Genomic DNA, 19,564 nt, shown 5'->3' on the forward strand with positions numbered 1-19,564 from the left:
TTCCTGGGCAAAAGAAAGATTAAAACCTGCATCTTTGTTGCAAACAGTACATCTCAAGAGATTTTAAAAAGTTAATTTTTCTCTTGAATGCTTTCAGTTTAAAACTTGAAAAATCTTGATGTCATTAAAATGTATTTCACATTCAATGTAACATAAATCTGTTTTACCTGCTTGTAGCAAAACCAAATCTAAAGGCTTTAAAAAAAAATCTCTTGACCTTCTGAGCACTGCATATAAGTATTACAATGACCAGCTGATAACTGAAGACTGTGAAGATGACAGTGGGTGAAGTTTCTTTTTTATTATTGCTGCTTTCAGGTAAACATAAGACCAAGAAACCTACACATTTTTGGAAAGGAGAAAGTTTGAACTTTACAAAATAAGTAATGAAAATCACCTTCCCCGTGCTTCTTTGGCTAAGCCACTAACGTAGCCTATCATGCCCAAAGGGATAAAAAAAGCTACAAATTTATACAAATGTCTACAAGAAACTTGCTCTAAACAATGTGAAAGTCCCATGCTTTTTGTATAGTAGGAAATGGATAAACATACTCCAGGGCATTACCTAATAGCAAGATTAAAACTACGAGGAGGAATTTGTTATATACGTCAGGCCAGCAACTAAGGCTATATTTCGGCAAAGCAGCCAGCCCAGAACACGGATATCCCCTGCAGAGAAAGAACAGCATGCCCGAGACTAGATTTGAGCCCAGGATAGCTAATCCTCACTGTATTGGTGACAGGCACTAACTGTTGCGCCACCGTACTGCCTGCAAAATTTTTTGAAAAAAAGTGTGCACAGCTGCAAAGGGTCACACATGCATGAAGTCTGAGTCATTTAATGCATTCAAGAGCAATTAGATCTGATTTATACAAATGCAACAAAAAGGAAGTAAAAACTTAAAAACTGCAACCAAAATCATAGATTTTGTAATCCCACCAGAAACTTTTTCTGGTACAGTTCTAAGATCATCTAAAATGCAGAAACCAGGCTGTCACTATGCACAGAATTATGATCTCATTTCATAAAATAGGAAACACTCCTACATCAACACACTGGGCCTAGGTCTCAATTACGGTAATGTGACGAGTTAACATAAAAGCAGAATTACGCAGTAAATAGCCTGGCTCTAATAAAGTGTCAAGTAATATCGGAGATTACTTTCAATGAGAGCCACATCACATTTCATCCTAGGAGCACTGGTTCGTAAAATTACCCCAAATGAGAATAATGAATTGGTAACTATGGACAATGTCTACATGACAGATAAATGTCCCATAGCATAGTACTTGTGGGAACAATATATACTAAACAGTTCACTATGTGTAGAACACTAAAAAGACAAATCCCAGAAATCTTCTGTCACCAACCCTGACCTTCCCACAAAGATAAGTGAGATTCCAACCTGCAACTTCCTGCTCAGAAGTCAAGTGCACTAACCATATGGTTACAGAGATACATGATGAGTCCTGGATAATTCAGAAAATATTTAAGAGCACATCTAGCTGACTCACATCATAATGCACAAGGTTAAATTATATTACTGTCCTCAAAGCAAAGCAAATCTTTTCGATGCAAACAATGAGACTTGGCCTTCTTTACAAGTTAACATTTTTTAACGTGTTGGACAGAGTACACAATCTTCCATAACTAATGACTTATGAACTGGTAAAATCACAACAGTTGCAGTGAAGAGACCCCTACATGTACAACTCATTTTTAGGCAAAACATCAAATGTACAAAAATGAAAAATTGAACAATTCTTACTCTTTTCAAAATGATTCATCATTAGTGCATAGAGCAATGGTGATAAAAAGTGCATAGATTGTTTTTCTTTCATGACAACCAACATTTCATGAAGACAGAAAAGTCTTCAGAATATGTGTCCACTACACTCGAACACAATATACATGTCTTTGCATATGCACACTGAGGTCACAGACCTCAACATCTTTCTTGCCTTCAATTGCTGGAAATAAAAGATGGACATTTGACAAAACATATTTCTGCATAGAATATACCAAATATAAAGTTATAAAGTAACTGGTGATCAACAAAAAACAAATAAATAAATAAAGAGCATATACTGAGAATCATGTAAGTTCCAAGAATGGATCAAGGTCGATATTCTTTTTCTTATGAGGCATTAAAAAGTTACCATACTAAAAACAGAAGTTTAATAACAACAGTGCCCACAGTGCTAGCTAAAAGTCATGCATACAGTCATGATCAATAAGCACAAGACAATGAATTACCTTTTCCATTGAAACCATTTAGAAGATCAACTTTTTACCAGTTCACCATAGAACCCAAAGATCATATTCTATGCTGTTTTGTTCAACGATGTTATGCACCTTAACAGCTTTGATAGATATCTCTATTATTATTCTAAACATCGCAATGAATTTCTGTTATGTACTTAAAATAACTGCATTTCATGACTGTTTGCCATCTCAAATGGATACGAGACAATAAATGGAAATATTTAACATTTGTAAGCCAACTATGATGATGTTTTACACTGCATTATGGTATACTTTACTATAGTCATTTCATGTCATCACCACAATGTTGTGCCCAGGTAGCCAAGTCAATAAAAGAAAAAGCTTTGCTTGGTTCATTCGATATGCTTGCAGCCATTCACACTCTTGTAAGTTGTTTTATTTATTTATTCTTAGAGCAAATTTATTTCTTTTCCTTGCAAAGCCGAAAAGATACTCTTGCAGGGAAATGTTCAAAAGGTCAGAATGACATCTTGATGTTACAACAAACATTGCTATGATGATGTTATGTGACCTCATACTGAAAGCGAACCAGAATAGGATACAGTTTTTTCTTCAGTTGTGCATAAACACTATCACTGTTCGTAACAGTACTGTGACTTTACATGAAAAGAATACTGAAGCTATAGAGCATTTGGAGTGAATATGGCTGCTACACTTTCCAATGAGGTAAAGCAGAGAAAAAGCTGCTTTAACAGAAATGGCTTGCTATTCAATGGCGATTACAGAATCTGGCAAATAATGATAGTGGAAGCATGAGCGTTGAAGAGCAGTTCATTATCACTGTGTGTGCAGTACATATTGATTGTGCCCTTGCTACACTCAGAACAGAAGCTACTGCATGGATCAGACATTCACATCAAATTCAAGAAGAAGGAACCATATGAATAGTTCATTAGGTAATTCTTTTCTCTCAGCTGCACATAATTGAATTCTAAGAGAGGGTTAATGCTACATCCTGTTAGACTATGGCCTGCTTTCAGCTCTACCTGTTCAAAATGACCACTAAGTCATCAACTCAATAATACCTCCCCAAGACCCAAGGCTTGATTAATTTTGTCTGCAATACAGCTGAGGGCAAAGCAAAAGCAGTAAGTGATTTTGTGCAGCAACCATAGAAACAGCAGACACTATGAGCATCCAGCTGATGTGTGCATGGAAACAGAGTACCAGTATCATGTGCATCTGGTTGTTAGATGCATGGTACACACAGTAACACACAACAGATTTTAAAAGTTTAACATTTCACTAGCTCTACAAAATGAGACAAAGTATTGACAAGAAAAGAAAAAATATTAACAAATGAAACTAAAGCTGATTTTTAAAAAAATGAGATTTTTACATAGAAAAGATTAATTTGAATCTATTAAGTAGAAAAAGCCAGCAGAAAAATCAAGCAACAGTTTCAATTGCAGATAAATGAAGACTTGTCATACTATCTAAGCCACATTTAGTGTGTAAGAAGCTAGCTTCTCAGCTCTTGTCCATAGTATGACAGGTTGAGAATTTGGTAACTTTTAGTCTTCTCATTATAATGACTCATTTTCAACACTGAAAACTTTGGAACCTTGCTGCAGACTTTACCTTTTAATTCAATTTCAGCTTTATAACTGCTGCACTAAAAGAAATCTTCCTGTCCAAAGCAGCAACATCAACTGATGCTAAATGCATATCAAACACTTGGAGCTCTATATCAATGATCAGTTTTTTAAGCAGCAACAGCTAACATTCCTCTTGTCTCTCAGACTCTGTGGTTCAAACAGCAGCCACATAAACGTAACCTGAAACCTGAAACCTGAAACCTTCAACTCTTGGTCTCTATGCTAGGTGCAAAGAACTATTTGGAATTTTCCATCTGCCATCTAGCACTTTAACAGTTGCTCTCGCCAGGACCCAAGGAAGTCTCCTTCTCTTTAAGAGATACAAGCTCTGCTTCCAGCTGTCGAATGCGTTTGTCCTTGAGTGCAACTTGCTCCTTCAAACTGTTAATCTCTTCCAGCTGTCGAAAATATGCTTTTTTCAGCTGTTGACAAAAAGAAATGAATCAAAGTATTTTCTCATGACCAGTATTTATTATCGTTCTGTTTTTGACAGTTTACTAATATGTTTCAATTACTTTATTTGTTTTAAAGTCTTTTTCCAGAAAAATATACATATATAAATGAAAGCACACAAACACACACATATACACGCATACAGAAGGATGCTAAAGTAAATAAATCTTGCAGGCACAAAGACTGTGAAAGAAACAGTGAAAGCTTTAGAAATACAGATATTATAACTAGCTACTACTGAGGAGCAGAAAAAGTACTTTTAAATTCATGCATCTCACATATGTCATAGTGACACAGTAATCTGAAAGGTGAATGCATCTGTGAACTCTTGTATCTTAGGTATATAATTTGCTAAACACTAACATCAGCAAGGTACACTCTCCAAAAGCAAGCATGACTAATGTCTCTGTAATTTATGGTAGCATTTTTTATAACCACTTACAGTAATGTATCCAACATTTTCTGGCTTCAATCAAACACAATTTTAAGTGATTTTAAATTCATCTTGCCCAGATTGTTAGTTAAGCATAATGGCCTCAGCCCTGTTTTGTAACTGTGCCAAAAATGTCAATGACTGCTAAAGCCTGAATCTCCTGTAACTTCTAATATGTTTCTGGGTAAAATGAACTATCAAAACAAACATAAAAGAGTTTGAAATAACTGTTTATGAAATACATTTTTCACAAACAGATCTAGTTATAAAACCCCATAACATTATCTTCTATTAATACAATGTTCTTATAAGGTCAAATTAATTATGTATAAACCGATGATACGATATATTTTTAATAACCTCTATACTCTAGGTTTTAACTTATAAATTGGCCTTGTGTATGTTTTGGACAGCAGCATGAACATGGGGCCAAAGTGAAGCATCAGTCTGGTTAATACAAAGATGGTGGTAATCTCCTTTGAGATGAGCCTGAGTGCAAAGGCAATGTGTTTACTTGTGAAATATAGAAGTATAAAGGCTGATGTCTTCTTTCAAGTACATCATTGTACTGGGAAACAAAGTCATCATGAGGGCATTTTCTCTCTTTTGACTTATGTATGATCTGATTAGTTAATGAATCTTCATTTCCATCTATAAATTTTTAGAAAAAATCCACTGAAAAACATTACAGATAAAACAGAAAATACCAAAAGACCAAAGATGAAGGTACAGCATTTAACTCTCTATAAAGATGAGAAAGACAGTGACGGTGGTTAAGATGGTAAATGTTTCTATGGCCAATCATGCCTATGAGGACAGATGATGAAAGATGAGAATCACACCTCTAAACACTAGCAAAATGACATGAATTAATATAGTTTATTTTCCCCCACAGAGATATGCTCGATGGAGCAAAAATATAATGATAGCGCTGCATCATAATATACAGGAGGCATACACACATATATACCTATATGTAAAGCGCCTTGAGTCTGGCTGATGCTGGAAAAAGGTACTTTAGAAATGTGCTATTTATTTACACTCTCTCACACAAACATCAATGCACATGTCTAAATGTGCATATTACAGTCATGTCTGTAACATGTTACAGTATTTATATAGACCATATGCATTTGTCAGCAAGTTCTACAACCTAAATTCCATGCAGCAAATTAACCTCACAAACTATATGATTATAGTAACACCTCAGTCATACATCCTTTACGTAATTCTGCTCTTTATGTCCTAATGCTTTTAAGGTATAAACTTTCTTGCTGTTGAAGCATAATAGGCCTAAAAGAAGACAAATAGAAAAAGCCTGACAATACACCATATAAATTAACACTACGCTGTCAAAATTTACGATGCATAAAACAAGTCCATCCTTAAAATGATTTGAAGTTTTAATTTCCTAGTCATACTAGTGATGAAGACTGACCAAAGTCAACAACATCATTACATCTACACACTTATGTTGCTAGACCAAAAGTTATAACATAGACAGAATAATGTCATTCATGTTAAAATCAAATGACCTTTTTTGTAGCTTTCTCTCTCTTCCCCTCACCACCCTCAACCTTCACCACATACATCCCAGGAGCCTACGTACCTCTGAGTCACTTTGTGGTGTCATAGCCTCAATCTCAGACAGAGGCTGCATTGAGGATGGTGGGGACTGCCAAGTCTTTCGTATGTGGATTTTCTACGAAAGCACAGTTGGTTGTGCACAGAAAAGGCAGGGTGACAACACAACAATGATGACAGACGAAGATGGCATTGGTGTGAAGCAGTGGAGGACAGTGTGTAATGGCACATAGTTGTCGAGGGCCCGATGAGAGGCACAGAGACAAGCAGAAAATGACATTATTGACAAAGAAACAATAATAACAAAGATAGCAACAGTACTACATCACCACAAGTTGAAGATACCTAGTTTCATATAAAGCAGTGGTGGATCTTCCTTCAGAAGAAAAAGAAAAGAACTGGAGATGCACTTGATTTTCAGCTTAGATTTTCTTTGACTGGGATGCAAGATTTAATAAACTTTCAAGCAGACCATACCCAACATCAAGTGAAAAGGCCTTTTGAAAAGCCACAAAACCCTGGTATATCATAAAAGTAAAAAGAATGTAAGGGAACTTGTTTTTAAAACAAATGCGTAGGTCGTCTGTTTACTTGTGCCCAGCTACCTGTGTTTCATTGTTTTCATTCATGCTGAGCATTTCTGCGGAGCATTAAAAATCTCTGTGTGTGTGTGTAATTTTATAATCGTAGTGAACGTTAGACAATCCTTTGACCATGATGGTGGAGGGTGTTGCAGGTAGGTGTTAGCTTTGTATGGATAACAGCAGCTCAGTATGTTATGAGGATTTTCAATGTGTTTAGCAGGTAGCAAGTCAAATTACTGGGAAGGTGCTGAAGGCTAACATATAATAAGCTGCTTAAAATGATACTACCATTACTGGCAAAAATGATGGCAGTAAAGTGTGGAGTAGGTGAGTTTTATCTGAGAGAAAATGTAAGAACATATAAGAGAAAAAAACCAGAGAAAACAAAGGGTTTAAATGTGTGTGTCCTTCAGTGCTCTCTTTTGCTCTGTCTGTTTCTACTTCACACACACACACACAAAGAATTGTATTACTTTCATTAACCTTGTTTGTTGCTACACGACAGCCATAAAATCATTTAATTGTCAATAACTGTAAAACCATCATGTATGCTAATAGAAGGTAACTATGTTCAATACAATTGGAAAAAACATATACTAAGGTATCTTTATCAGATGCTAAACTTGATCAACATGCGCATTGAGCGCATCTTTGTGATGCGGATACTAGCGCGCTATAAAACTACATCATCATCATCATCATGCTCGCTGGACAAATCCAATTTTTTTTTTTTTGTGAAAGATTCACTCGAACGAGTTTTGTGATGCAGCATGTTTTGCCTACCACAATTTGATGGTAATCTAATTAAAAATAAAACAGGTAAAATCTGTGTACATCTCTTGCACCTTCATTCTACAGATTGAAAGTGAATGCAAAAGGAAGGATCAACCACTGCTAATGAAATCTTGTATTCAGTAAAGCATACATAGTGCAAACATTAGCAAATTCCAGACTAAATCAAATCGTCTCATACTTCAGTGCTCTCTTTTGCTCTGATGCTTAGTTTCTCTGCTTACCTCTGAGAAAACAGAATCCGGTTTCATTTTAAGGGTCTCTGATAAATGCTTATGTTAATTAACAAATATTGCAGTAACTAAATTATTAAAAAATACTGCAATAACGAAATATGCTATGGAATTTACCCACTTCCTCAAAACATAACAGCACATAGTTAATGAAAGGAATGAAACATGGACAAACTAATAAAAGGATTTAAACACATATCTACACAATGAGAACACTGAAGTAACAGATTATCAGATAAGGTAAGAAGTTTATCTATGAATTAAGTGCTAACAAACACAAGCTTGTCATCAATCACTGGTGTTGATAGAGGTATAACAATGTGGTGAAGTGTAGCAACAATGAAAAGAGACAAGATGTTACATATCTAAATCAGTGCAGGAACAATTAAGCAGCTGCCAGTTAAAGCATATAAGTGAAGACAATGTACATATATCATGCAAACTATTCGGATTAATAAGAGAGAAAAACTATTAATGCCACACCAGTTTTGATACTCAGGGAATAATTGCTTAATCTTATCATTCATGTTCCCAAGCTGTTTCAAGAAACCTGGCACACTGCTACATTTGTTTTGTTTTGGTTTTTTTTGGGGGGAAAGGGGGGAACAGATTCACCAGAAAGCTTTTTCGGGGGGAGCCATGGATTGTCTCATATGGAACCTCTGGCCTTTTTCTAGTTTGCAATTTCGCATAAAACTGGTTGTACTTGGCTTGTATCCTCTCTCATTTGACATTCTAGGGTAAACATTTTCACACCAATTTTACCAAACATCACTTCAAAATTTGTTCCCATTTAATCAGAAAACACCAGGCTCTTTGAATCCAGGATAAACAATTCTGTCATTGGAACACAAGCTTTAGATGAAATATTTTATTTCTAGCACATTTATTTCACCAAACAAGCAACTTTAATCCCTTTTCTCAGTTTACAGAAGCATAATCCACAGTAAATGGATTTGAAGTTTTTCCTGGCACTTGATTTAGTGCATACCCAATAAAGCACAAATCTTTATATTATAATTTTTAGTTCTGATTGTGAAGCAATAAGGAAAAAGGGCAAAGTAGCATACATATATTTTATACTTGATATATTTTTGGTTAGATACAAACTGACTCCAATATGTAACATGGAGAAAGCTGGGGAATAAAAGGCGTGTAGTGCATAAGCACTTACAAATGACAACTTACATTAGAATATGACTGAATGCTTGGTTCTCCAATGACTAGGTTTATGTAGTTGCTGTGCTCGTGAGGAGAAGATATAGTTTTGGCTCGGCTGATCTGGTGGCGTCTTGAAGAGACACCAGAAGTGGCGCTGGAGTGGCTTTGGGATTGGAAGGAAGATGAGTGGTGCACAGAGGTCAGTTTTGGCCGATCGTTGACCGTCTCCAAAGATTGTGAAGAAAGAGGTTCATGCTAGGTTGAGGCAGAGAGAAAAGAGCAAGAGTTTTACAGGAACAGGAGAGAGATATGCAGTCATGCTTGCATCATGCATGAAGTTCTGGTTATGTAGGCCTTGCTTATCAATTATGTACTTCATCCAACAATGCTTTACCAAAAAGAAAACCATGATGGCAGTAACAGACATGGATAATAGCAATGAGTAGGATGATAACACTAAACAAGGAAAAACAAAGCTTGGTGAGAACTTAAATCAGAAGTAAATGGAAGTGATATGAAATGCTATTTTGGCAGCAAATGAAGAGAGATTGGAAAGCTTATGGTAAAACAAGATGATGTCCGCTCTAAAACCTAGCAGCAAGTAAACAATATCTTAAAGTCCACTGGTCCTGTTCATTTTTCAGGATGTTCAAAATACAAGGTATAAACCTGCAGCTTCAAAAAGAACCATATGAAAAGTAAAATAAACAGAAGAAGGCTTGATTTATTTTAGTTTTGTTTCTGGGGGGGGGGGGATAATTTATTGCATGATCAATTTTGGTTAAAAAGATCACACATGAGGTTGTTTTTATTAGAGTATTTTAAATACATTCAGACATCTGTTTGAACTGCAAAAAAAAAAAAATTAACACCTTTTATCAAGTTACTCACATGTCTACTGCTCTTGTTTGCCTTATTATTTTAGTGGGTAGAAACAATATAGACAATAAGAACAAAGAAACATGACTACTTTCATCAGACAATGACTTTTCTTAACCTTCACTGCTACCATTAAAAATGTAAATAATGATTATTCTAATAAATCACCACAAAATTACCAAATCATCTTTTAATATTAAATTATGATTCAAAATAAACAGTTTCTCACTGAAGCAACTTTGGCCTTCAAACAAGCAATCTATGACAGCAAAACTAATGCAGTGGTATGAAGAGCAGACAAATCAAAGCAAAAACATTACAATAAGAAACTTCTCATGCAAGATTCTAACATGGATTCATAAGGACCAGAAAGACAACTATCCAGACAGGTCAATGCAAAGGAAAATAAAATGAAGAGGTACTCCTGACCACCTATGATTGTAAATGATACCTCTGAATCGCAGGAAGGAAGTCCATTAGTTGAAGGCTCTGCACCAGGAGGAGTGCCTGGTGAACTGACCTTTCTCTCAACAGTTTTGCTTGGAGAAATAACTGATGAAGCTGATGAAGCATTGCTCTCTAATGAAATCCTTTTAGTGCTGCTGTCTGGACTGTCAATATCAATTAAAGAATTTAATATCACGACTGTTTTCACATATCTCTCTCACATGTGCATACCAAATATAACATGGATGCCCACATTCTGAGATCATACGAAATTTAAGATTGTAAGTATAAATGTTAAATAAGATCAATTTTTAAACACACTTGTACACTTATATAAACTTCCCAACTGCACTCATTTGTATATAACATAACAAAGCCACTGTTCACAAACAAACACTTCACACCATAAAACAGCCTACCTGACTGTCACAAATTCCTCATTAAAGCTGAGGCGCTTAATGTTTTTGATTGAGGCTGGTTCTGATGGAGGCTGGTTCTCACAATGATTGGGCCTGGCTGCTGCAATGTTAGTCTGTTTGTTCTTACGCAGCTGTACAGGGGGTTCACCCCCATGACCAACAGCTTTGTAGGTTGTGATTGTAGGACCGTGCTGCAATGCACCATCCTGGCAACAAATAATTCATTGGGAATTTTAAAAATTCATGCAGAACAACTCATCAATTTAAACAGCACAGTAATGCTTACAAGCAAACAAGATAACCTTAAGATTTTGATCATCTTTGTGATGTAACTTTTCATTATTTAATGTTGAGAGGTATATGATAAACAATACATTCAGAATATATATCTGAGTTTGGGTAAAAAGTCAATTTAAAACTATATAGGACTCAAGACATATAAAGCACCTGACCAATCAATCAGGCGTACTTACATCCTTTTTCTGTTTAAAAGTGTCACCGAGTAAAAGTATTCTGAAAGTTGTTCAGCCTTGATCTCAAGTTTAACAAATATGTTTTAAAAACTTGTTTCAATGTTTCTCCTTGTGGAATGTAATGTATAATTCTTGACACTACTCTTGAAAATGTTTTTTATTTTACATATTTTTCACAATTCATACTACTAAAACACTTAAAACTAGCAACAAACTGGGGAAAAAAACTTAATTTTAACAGAAACAGCATACGTCAGAAATGCAAGCCAGCTTTGATATTAGTGGTATTAAAATAAGTGTTTGTCTTCTATCATTGGCAATATATAGTTTAAGCAGCGAGATGTGAAGGGAGTACCTGGAATAAAGAGGCTACAGGCAACATCAGGTGACAAAAAGGAATCGAGTTGGGGAAATATTTTCTTTAAAGACACTTGTCCATCTGTTTTTTTTAAATTTTTTTTAACACGATAAATCCAGAGTATGTCAGTGAAGCAACGATTACATCATGCAAGGCTATTCCTTAACTACACATTACATTTACGAGTTTAAAATGTCACATAATAAAAACCTTTTCCAATTATGAAAACAAATCTACTTTAAGAAAATAATTAAATGCTCATTATATATAAACTGGCTAATTACCAAAAAATAAATAGTGAATTTTAACAAAGTGCTCCAGGGAATAACTATGAAGTATGAGGCAATATGATAAAAAAAAAAACAGTCCAAGAGTATTGTTGCTGTTATTAAGATGTTGCTATCATTGTGAGAGAGAGACAGAAACCCATCCAGGCTGACAATGTATTTTAAAAAATTTAGATGATCTGTTAATGCTATTAAAAAAACCTCTACTCCTCCCAGTATCAGGAATTAAAAAGAAAAACTAAAAACAGCAAAACTAATAACAATTACAGAAGAAGAATACCGACTAATAACTGGCTTCATAAAACTATAAAAGAAAGCAAGAAAGAAATAATTTTATGAAAGTCACTTCATGTCATCTTGGAAAGCAAAGAAAATATACTGTAGCGTGGAGCAGTTGTTCCATGTTAGTTTATGAAAGTGAGCATTCACTGGTGTGCAGAGGTATTATTTATTGTGGTAGTTTTGCAAACGTATTAGCAATAGTTACTTGGTTGTTTGTAGCATCCATTCTCATGCACTTCTACCTATGTGCACACACATGCATTTTTATGTGCATATACTGTGCGCTATTTCATAAGCTAGCCAACAATAAACATTAAGATCAAACATGCAGAGTAATGTTTGTGTAGTTGCATAAATAAACTTAATCAAATCAGTCCCAATAGACTTCCCAAATCTGTTCATGCTGCAGTAAAATTTGGTCTAGTATATACTGCCAGTACATGTATCTACTAATTCTTTCAATGATACAGAAAATGACAGTGCTCATGCAGATCAATATGTTTATGAGCACAAAAATCAGTGTTAGTAAATTACACCAGCCCAAGACATCACTTACAACTTTCTCTCACTTGAATTCTGCTTTTACAAACATTTCATAAAAGTTCACAAGCTTATGTCAATCAAAATAATTGTACATCCCTTCACCCACTTTTCTGTTGTCCTTCAGTCTACTGACCCTAAGCCACCCTTTTGACATTACTCCCTTCTACCCCCATTTCACCCTAAGCTGCCAATAGCAATGCTGAATCAAGCTTGTTCTCCTTGAAATGTCAGGCAAGGTAGGACACTTGCACATGTTACCTGTTTCTGAACAGCTTTGGAAGTGGTGATTTTAGGTGTGTTTGTGACTTGGCCATCCTAGCAACATAACAAAACATGAATCACCATAAAAATTTACGCCTAGAAAATAATGTTTTGGCTTCAGAAAAAATATCAAAGAGGCTATGTTTAGCAAGTATTGGAAAAGAATGGCAAATAATGAAAAAATACAAAAATAGCCAGAAACATATCAAGAACACGTTTTTTTCCAATTTTTAATGTTATTGCTTAAGTATTTCTGTACTTCGAGTATTTCGAACTTCATGATGGTTATATTACGTTATGTGACATTTAACACGAACATTTCGGTATGCAAACTCACATTCTTTGAAGACATAACAGTTTTGTATCATTAAACTATTGTTTTGTACTGATTAAAATTATAATAGCTTCTACAAAAAGCCTTCTTTTAGATGCCCACCCACTAAATGAATCATTGTGATTCTACTTCTGAAACTTAAAAAAAAAAAAAATTGATGGCTTCTACCAAATAAAAAAATCATAATTTAAAATGTTGGCTCACTAAACGGAACATTAATACACTAAATGAAACATTGTGACTCAACTTCTGATACTTTAAAATTACTGAATGGATACCTGCGCATTACAAACAGACATCATCATCATCATCATCTTTGACTTCAAGATGTACAAGCTTGATGTTTCCAACACTATTATTCATGGCAATGCCATTGGAATAGTCAACTCATAAATATTTAGGCACTATCTTCAACAGTTTACATAAATGGGATGCAATGATGACATAGTTTTCAGTCAAGCCCAACAATCTATACCGCCTATTGAACATCTGGTCGTTCTCTGTCAGCTCTGTACTTGCTCTTGGTTGCTCAAGTGGGTCAAGCTAGAATCCCCCTCTCCAGCTCCGTACGGAACCTTGGACTCTATGTCGACAATCTTCTAACTATGTCTGATCATGTCAGTTCTGTAGTCAAGGCATGTTATTTCCATATCCGCACTCTTGGACGACTCCGACCCAGTCTTAATAAGAAGACTGCAAATGCAGTTGCTGTGTCCCTCATCGGTTCTACATTAGACTATGCCAACAGCTGCCTCTGGGGGATTTCAAAGAGTGAAGTTGTCGAGGCTTCAGCGAGTGCAGAATACGGCTGCGAGGATAGTTACAGGAAAGAAAACAACTGACCATATTACTCCTGTACTACGTGACCTACATTGGCTTCCTGTGGAGAAGCGAATTGAGCACAAATTGTTAACCTTAACCTATGACTGTCTTCATGACCTTGCGCCTGTCTATCTGCAAGAACTCATTCGCTGTTACCAACCCCAGCGGAACCTTCGTTCAGCAGCACACTTCAGACTTGAACGACCGAGTGTTCAGTCAGGGAATACTAACAAGAAGACTGCGGGTTTCAGATCCTTCTCCAATGTAGCCCCGCTTTTGTGGAACTCGCTTCCCCTCTTGACCAAGGAGTCTGATAGTATTGGATCTTTCAAGAAAAATCTTAAGACTCACTTGTTTAAACTTTTTTGAAGTTTTCATTTGACCTGCAGTTTGGTGGCTGCTGGGATCACCGTGCATTGAGCGCATCTTTGTGATGCGGATACTAGCGCGCTATAAAACTACATCATCATCATCATCATCATCTTGGTTATGCTAGTCCTTCATGCATGGTCTCATGTTTTTTTTTCTTATCCCTCTCCTGGTCTCAAAACTTCTCACTCAGAAATAGGAATAGTCTTGCCTTCTCAACATCTGTTCCTAGCTCACCAGAACAAAGCAAAGGGACTTATGTATAATTAGAAAATCCTTTGAAAGGCATCTCTCATCCTCACTATTCCTAGTCATACGCTGGCACGCAAGTCCTCACTTTTTCTGCAGATATATGTTATTCCAGTATGTGTCACCACAACTCATTCATTCAAAAAGCCATATGCTTGACTAGATACACTAGTCATGCCCACTATCAGCCTAAGGTGACCTAATGCAACAGTACCTACAGGAGATTGTGTGTATGTGAAATATATATATCTTCATTCAGATGTACATTGCTAGAGAGTGAGTTACAGCAAATCTGACATGTAACTGCTTTAGCAGATTAATAATGTTGCTTTGTAGTGTACATAAATTCATGGAGTTGATGGATCTCTTTAAAATGAGTAAATTTTTACTTGTGCTGTCTTCCCATCCTAAACCTTATCTCTTCTTCCTTATTTCTCAGCTCTTACTATACAAGGAGATATGATGCTCTGCTACTTTGTTTTGGTTTGTGTTGCAAACTTTGCTCATCAGATACAAATGAATTGCAAAAGTAACCTTGTTGTATACCGAACTATATGAACATAAACATATATTTATAATACTAAAAAGAACAAGCCAGAAAAGTGATAAAATTCAAATATATCTGACTTTTTAACACACTCCACTAAATAACATAAAAAATATGAAAAAGCTAAAGTGCGTTTAATTGTCTATAGAATACTAAACTCTTTGTATACATTTTCACTACAGATATTGCTGTCCGAAGATGCAAACTCTGTTGATTGTCTCTGTTTCTTTGATTTAGATTGTAATTTTATTCATGTTTTGGTACATTATATACCAAAGTAAACTATCAATGCAGTAGAATGAAGGGAAAAACCTACTTCTTCAAACTAAAGAATTTTTAATATTTTAAATATTTATTAAAATTTTTAAAATGACATTTAAATTTTGTTCCTTTATTAACTTTGTTTTAGGAAAACGAGAAACCCACATGTGTACACAGTGATGGCAAAAGGGAAAGAAGCCGTATTGTCTCATCTCTCTCTCTTCATTTTACTCCTAAGCTAAACTTGAGTACAATTCTATAAATTTTTTTATCATTTTAAGTTCTTCTAAAGCAATAAAATAACTTTATCATAAAATTTATTATTAATTTATTATAAAATGTAAAGTTTTAAAATAAACTGACATTTTAAAGTAGGTGACACTGGAGATTACATTTTAAAATAAAGGAAGGTGGATAGTGTGAGTTAAAGGACGTGAGATGAACAGGTTGCTCTAATAATTAGAGGCCAAGCTTTACGAAAGGTACTATTTCTCCAAATCTGGATGAATAGACCAATAGACTCAACATGCATGCTTACAAACATCACCTTGCACAGAAAGTGGCCAAAATCATGACGTCACATTTGTACACACACTGGTCTAGTTTGATAATAATAATAAGAACATGGTTTGTGTAACGCATACTTATAAAAAGCATACTCGTGCTTAAGAACAAAAACAAGACATGAACAACATATGAGACTAAGGAACAAACATATGAACAGCAGAAGGATAAACAACAGTACTGATAACAAACAAATGACAAATAAAGAAAATGTGATGAAGGACCAAGTAATAAAGACTGAGAGTGACGTGATCTTGCAAAGGAAAACAAAAAGGAAAGTATTAATAAGCGGAAAAGGGGGAAAGAGTGTGACAAAGGACTAGCATTGTGTGGACTGTTGTAAGGAGTAATGCAAGGAAGAGGTGCATTTTCAGAGTCCATTTTAAGGACTCAATTGTGGGCAGGTGGTGGATAAGAAAGGGACAGAGGTCCATTGTTTTGCTGCACAGTAACAGAAAAATCATGTGACCATGTTTTTGTTCTGGTGACAGGAATAGTTAGGAAACGGTCATCAAAGAGCATAGTTGTCTGGCTGAGATGTAAGGGAAAAGAGGTTCAGAGAAATAGTCAGGGCAGGAGCCTGCAAGCAAAGAAATTAAAACACAGTACAGACAGCTTGCACGGGATGTGTAGCCAATGCAGAAAACAAAGGAGAGGAATAACATGATCCCGCTTCCTAGGTCTAAGAACCAGACATGCAGCAGAGTTCTGTACTTTCTGGATTTTACGGATGAGGTAAGAGGGCCAGCCTTTACTTATGGTCTCAGCTATCCCATTGGCTGAGGCATTCACAACATTACGTAGTCTAGGTACAATGCTGACGTTTGTGTTGTTGACCTCTTTCTGTGCATGGTGATGTCTGTAGGTATGAATCTCAAAAATGTATGGGAATCTGGGATCTTGTCTTGAGCTTCACTTAATCATTAGAAAACATTTTTTACAACACTAGGTCCTTCAGTTGAGACAAATGAAAATAAAAATCAAGAGGGTAAACAGTGTTGAAAAACTAAAAAACTAAATTAACCAGTGACATTATACTCTCACTGTTCTTGTCTCTATCTGTCCTGGTACTTTTTAGTATATTAAACTAATTTCTCGTGGCCTTTTTCTTCAATATCTATGGAGGTTAAAGAGTTTCAAGGATTGATACCAATAAGTTAACTCATTCCACACACAAAAAATTAACACTTGCAAATTTTGCACAAGCAGTGATGACTGCGTCTGTAAGCCAGAGGAACTAAAGGCAGTAGTATGTTGGAACACTAGATACCAACGTACTGCATGTCCACAAAACAAGCATATCTTTAAGCAGCTTGTTGACAGCAAGCATAGGTGTGACACATACCATGAGTGACACAAGGATGGGCTCCCGGTTTTGGCCAGCTATCCACTCATCAGCTCGTAGCGATGGAATAGTGCTAGCTGTCGGTGGATAAATATCCTCTTGAAAATTATCCCCTGCAAAATAGGAGGTACTAATAAACAAGGTAAACAATAAAGCAATGCAGCACAACAACACAAAAAATTTTAAAACGTATGATAATGATGCATAAAAAGTGTATATTGGAACAACTTTCACAACTAAGTGAAGAGTAATAACAACCTATTGTGATCCACTGCTTATAATCCACAAATCAAATCTACTGATCCAGGTACCTAAAGCAAAGCTTTGGTATTCTGCTTGACGTATTCAATGGAGAGAAACTTACCAATAAATTAAAGAGAATTTCTAAAAAATAAATCCCTCCATTAGACTCCTGACTCAACGACATACCACTATCCAAAAACAATATCTCTATTATTATTGTAATGAATTCAGAACCTATGAATGCACACGGTAGATTTTCCTACAAAAACTCATTTACTTGTTTATAAATTTAAATATTTTCTTTTCATAAACACTATATCTCCTAAATAACTTTAACATCAATAAGATGTAAAATTATTGCACGCTGAGAATATGTTACACTGCAAACTACCAGAAGTGCATTAAATCTGCTAGAAAACTTATGATTAAAGAACTGGCTCACTTTTCGTGGAACAATCATGGAAATGGGTTCAACCAAGTTCTTAGCACCATGTAACTTGTAGAATCTCGTGATCTCACAGCGCCTAATATCACATCCTCTCTTTGGCATCATACCTGTTAATATATCATAAGAAATTAAAACAAACCTTACAGCAACACTCCAACAGAAAAGTGGTATTTTGTATCCGGTTGTCAGAAAAGTCATGATGTATTTTTCTATATTTTTTCTAAGGGCATTTATTTATATAAAGAACAAAGATCAATCAATGATATACTGCCCATTTTGTTTGGTAACTTTTTGTCATCTTTTCAGCGAGCTTTACAATATCTCATTTGTAGAAAGACATGTCTTTATCAGCGAAAAACTGTTATATAAAGCAGGCTAACGTATACCAGCTTACTGAGGTGGTCATAAATGTCATATGATAACTAAAGAATAGGGCTATAGTGTTGGTACTGCACTTCTGCTCCCTCCATTGAGACGAGTGGGCATGCAGGTAAATGGGCTATCATAAGGTGGAAAGGGTAATTGTGGGAACGAGTTAGCGCTTGAGGGGGTGTTATGTCAGCTATACAGTAGTCGGCCTTTGGAGGCACTAGACCGTTGGAGCAAAGAAATCTTGCTGGAATCAGTAGGCTTGTGAATTGAGGACTGCTTATGTCAGGATGGGCCTAGCGCAGGGTTGGGTTGGAATGTTGAATGGCAGTTGTCGATACAGGAGATCTCTCAGAGAAGGAGAGACCGGCAGTCAGGATATGCCCATTAATTGTAAGGCCACGGTATACCTAGAGAAGGACAACAGCGCTGGTTGTTATTGTGACAGACTGGACACAGGTAGTGAATAGGAAGCCAGACAGGATGGCGCCACATTTGCAGACCACGTTATTGATGGGATGGGGTAAGTAAGGAGGATACAGTGCGCAGGGGTATGTCAAAGTGACCACTTGTCTGTCATGTTTTAGCTAGGTAGTGACTGGATGTAGCTAAGTAGCAGAATGGTTGTAGTATGCTTGACCAATAATGAGAGAGGATGATCCTTGCAGAAGAGGATTTAGCATTGTGACCAGCAAAGAGTTGTCATCCTTGCACTTGATTCTCAAGGGGGAAGGTTGTAGCAGAGATCTGTTCAAGGCTGTTCAGATTCTCTGCTGTGAGTCTGTCTTGGAATCGTGACTGCTCCAGAACAACTGACTCAAGAAATGAGTAGTAACAGTAGACTGAGGCTGGTAGATAAGCGCTGGTCCTTATTAGGCGCTGTTAAGCTTGAGACAGCAATCCGGCCTAGAGGGGAGAGACACACGGTGGCACGCGGCA

At 36.0% G+C, this 19,564-nt stretch overlaps 1 protein-coding gene across 13 annotated transcripts in view; it reads right to left on the reverse strand.

The window, feature by feature from the left end:
* Positions 1 to 281: 281 nt before the first annotated feature.
* Positions 282 to 19,564, reverse strand: part of LOC112557532 (coronin-2B-like) — a 54,919-nt gene continuing 35,636 nt past the window's right edge. For 8 of the 13 annotated variants that reach the window (XM_025227454.1, XM_025227450.1, XM_025227451.1 and 5 more), the window contains 8 exons: positions 18,252 to 18,363; positions 17,566 to 17,680; positions 13,072 to 13,128; positions 10,871 to 11,076; positions 10,456 to 10,615; positions 9,153 to 9,380; positions 6,381 to 6,473; positions 282 to 4,307 (listed from right to left, as the gene is read on the reverse strand). In XM_025227454.1, the coding sequence (XP_025083239.1) occupies positions 4,155 to 4,307; positions 6,381 to 6,473; positions 9,153 to 9,380; positions 10,456 to 10,615; positions 10,871 to 11,076; positions 13,072 to 13,128; positions 17,566 to 17,680; positions 18,252 to 18,363 (1,124 nt within the window). In that variant the 3' untranslated portion in view covers positions 282 to 4,154. Of the gene's footprint in view, positions 4,308 to 6,380; positions 6,474 to 9,152; positions 9,381 to 10,455; positions 10,616 to 10,870; positions 11,077 to 13,071; positions 13,129 to 17,565; positions 17,681 to 18,249; positions 18,364 to 19,564 lie in introns of all 13 variants that reach the window. The other 5 variants (XM_025227447.1, XM_025227455.1, XM_025227457.1 and 2 more) reach the window with 5 other exon arrangements.

The sequence above is a fragment of the Pomacea canaliculata genome, linkage group LG2 (assembly GCF_003073045.1).
Source record: "Pomacea canaliculata isolate SZHN2017 linkage group LG2, ASM307304v1, whole genome shotgun sequence".
NCBI classification, from domain to species: domain Eukaryota; kingdom Metazoa; phylum Mollusca; class Gastropoda; order Architaenioglossa; family Ampullariidae; genus Pomacea; species Pomacea canaliculata.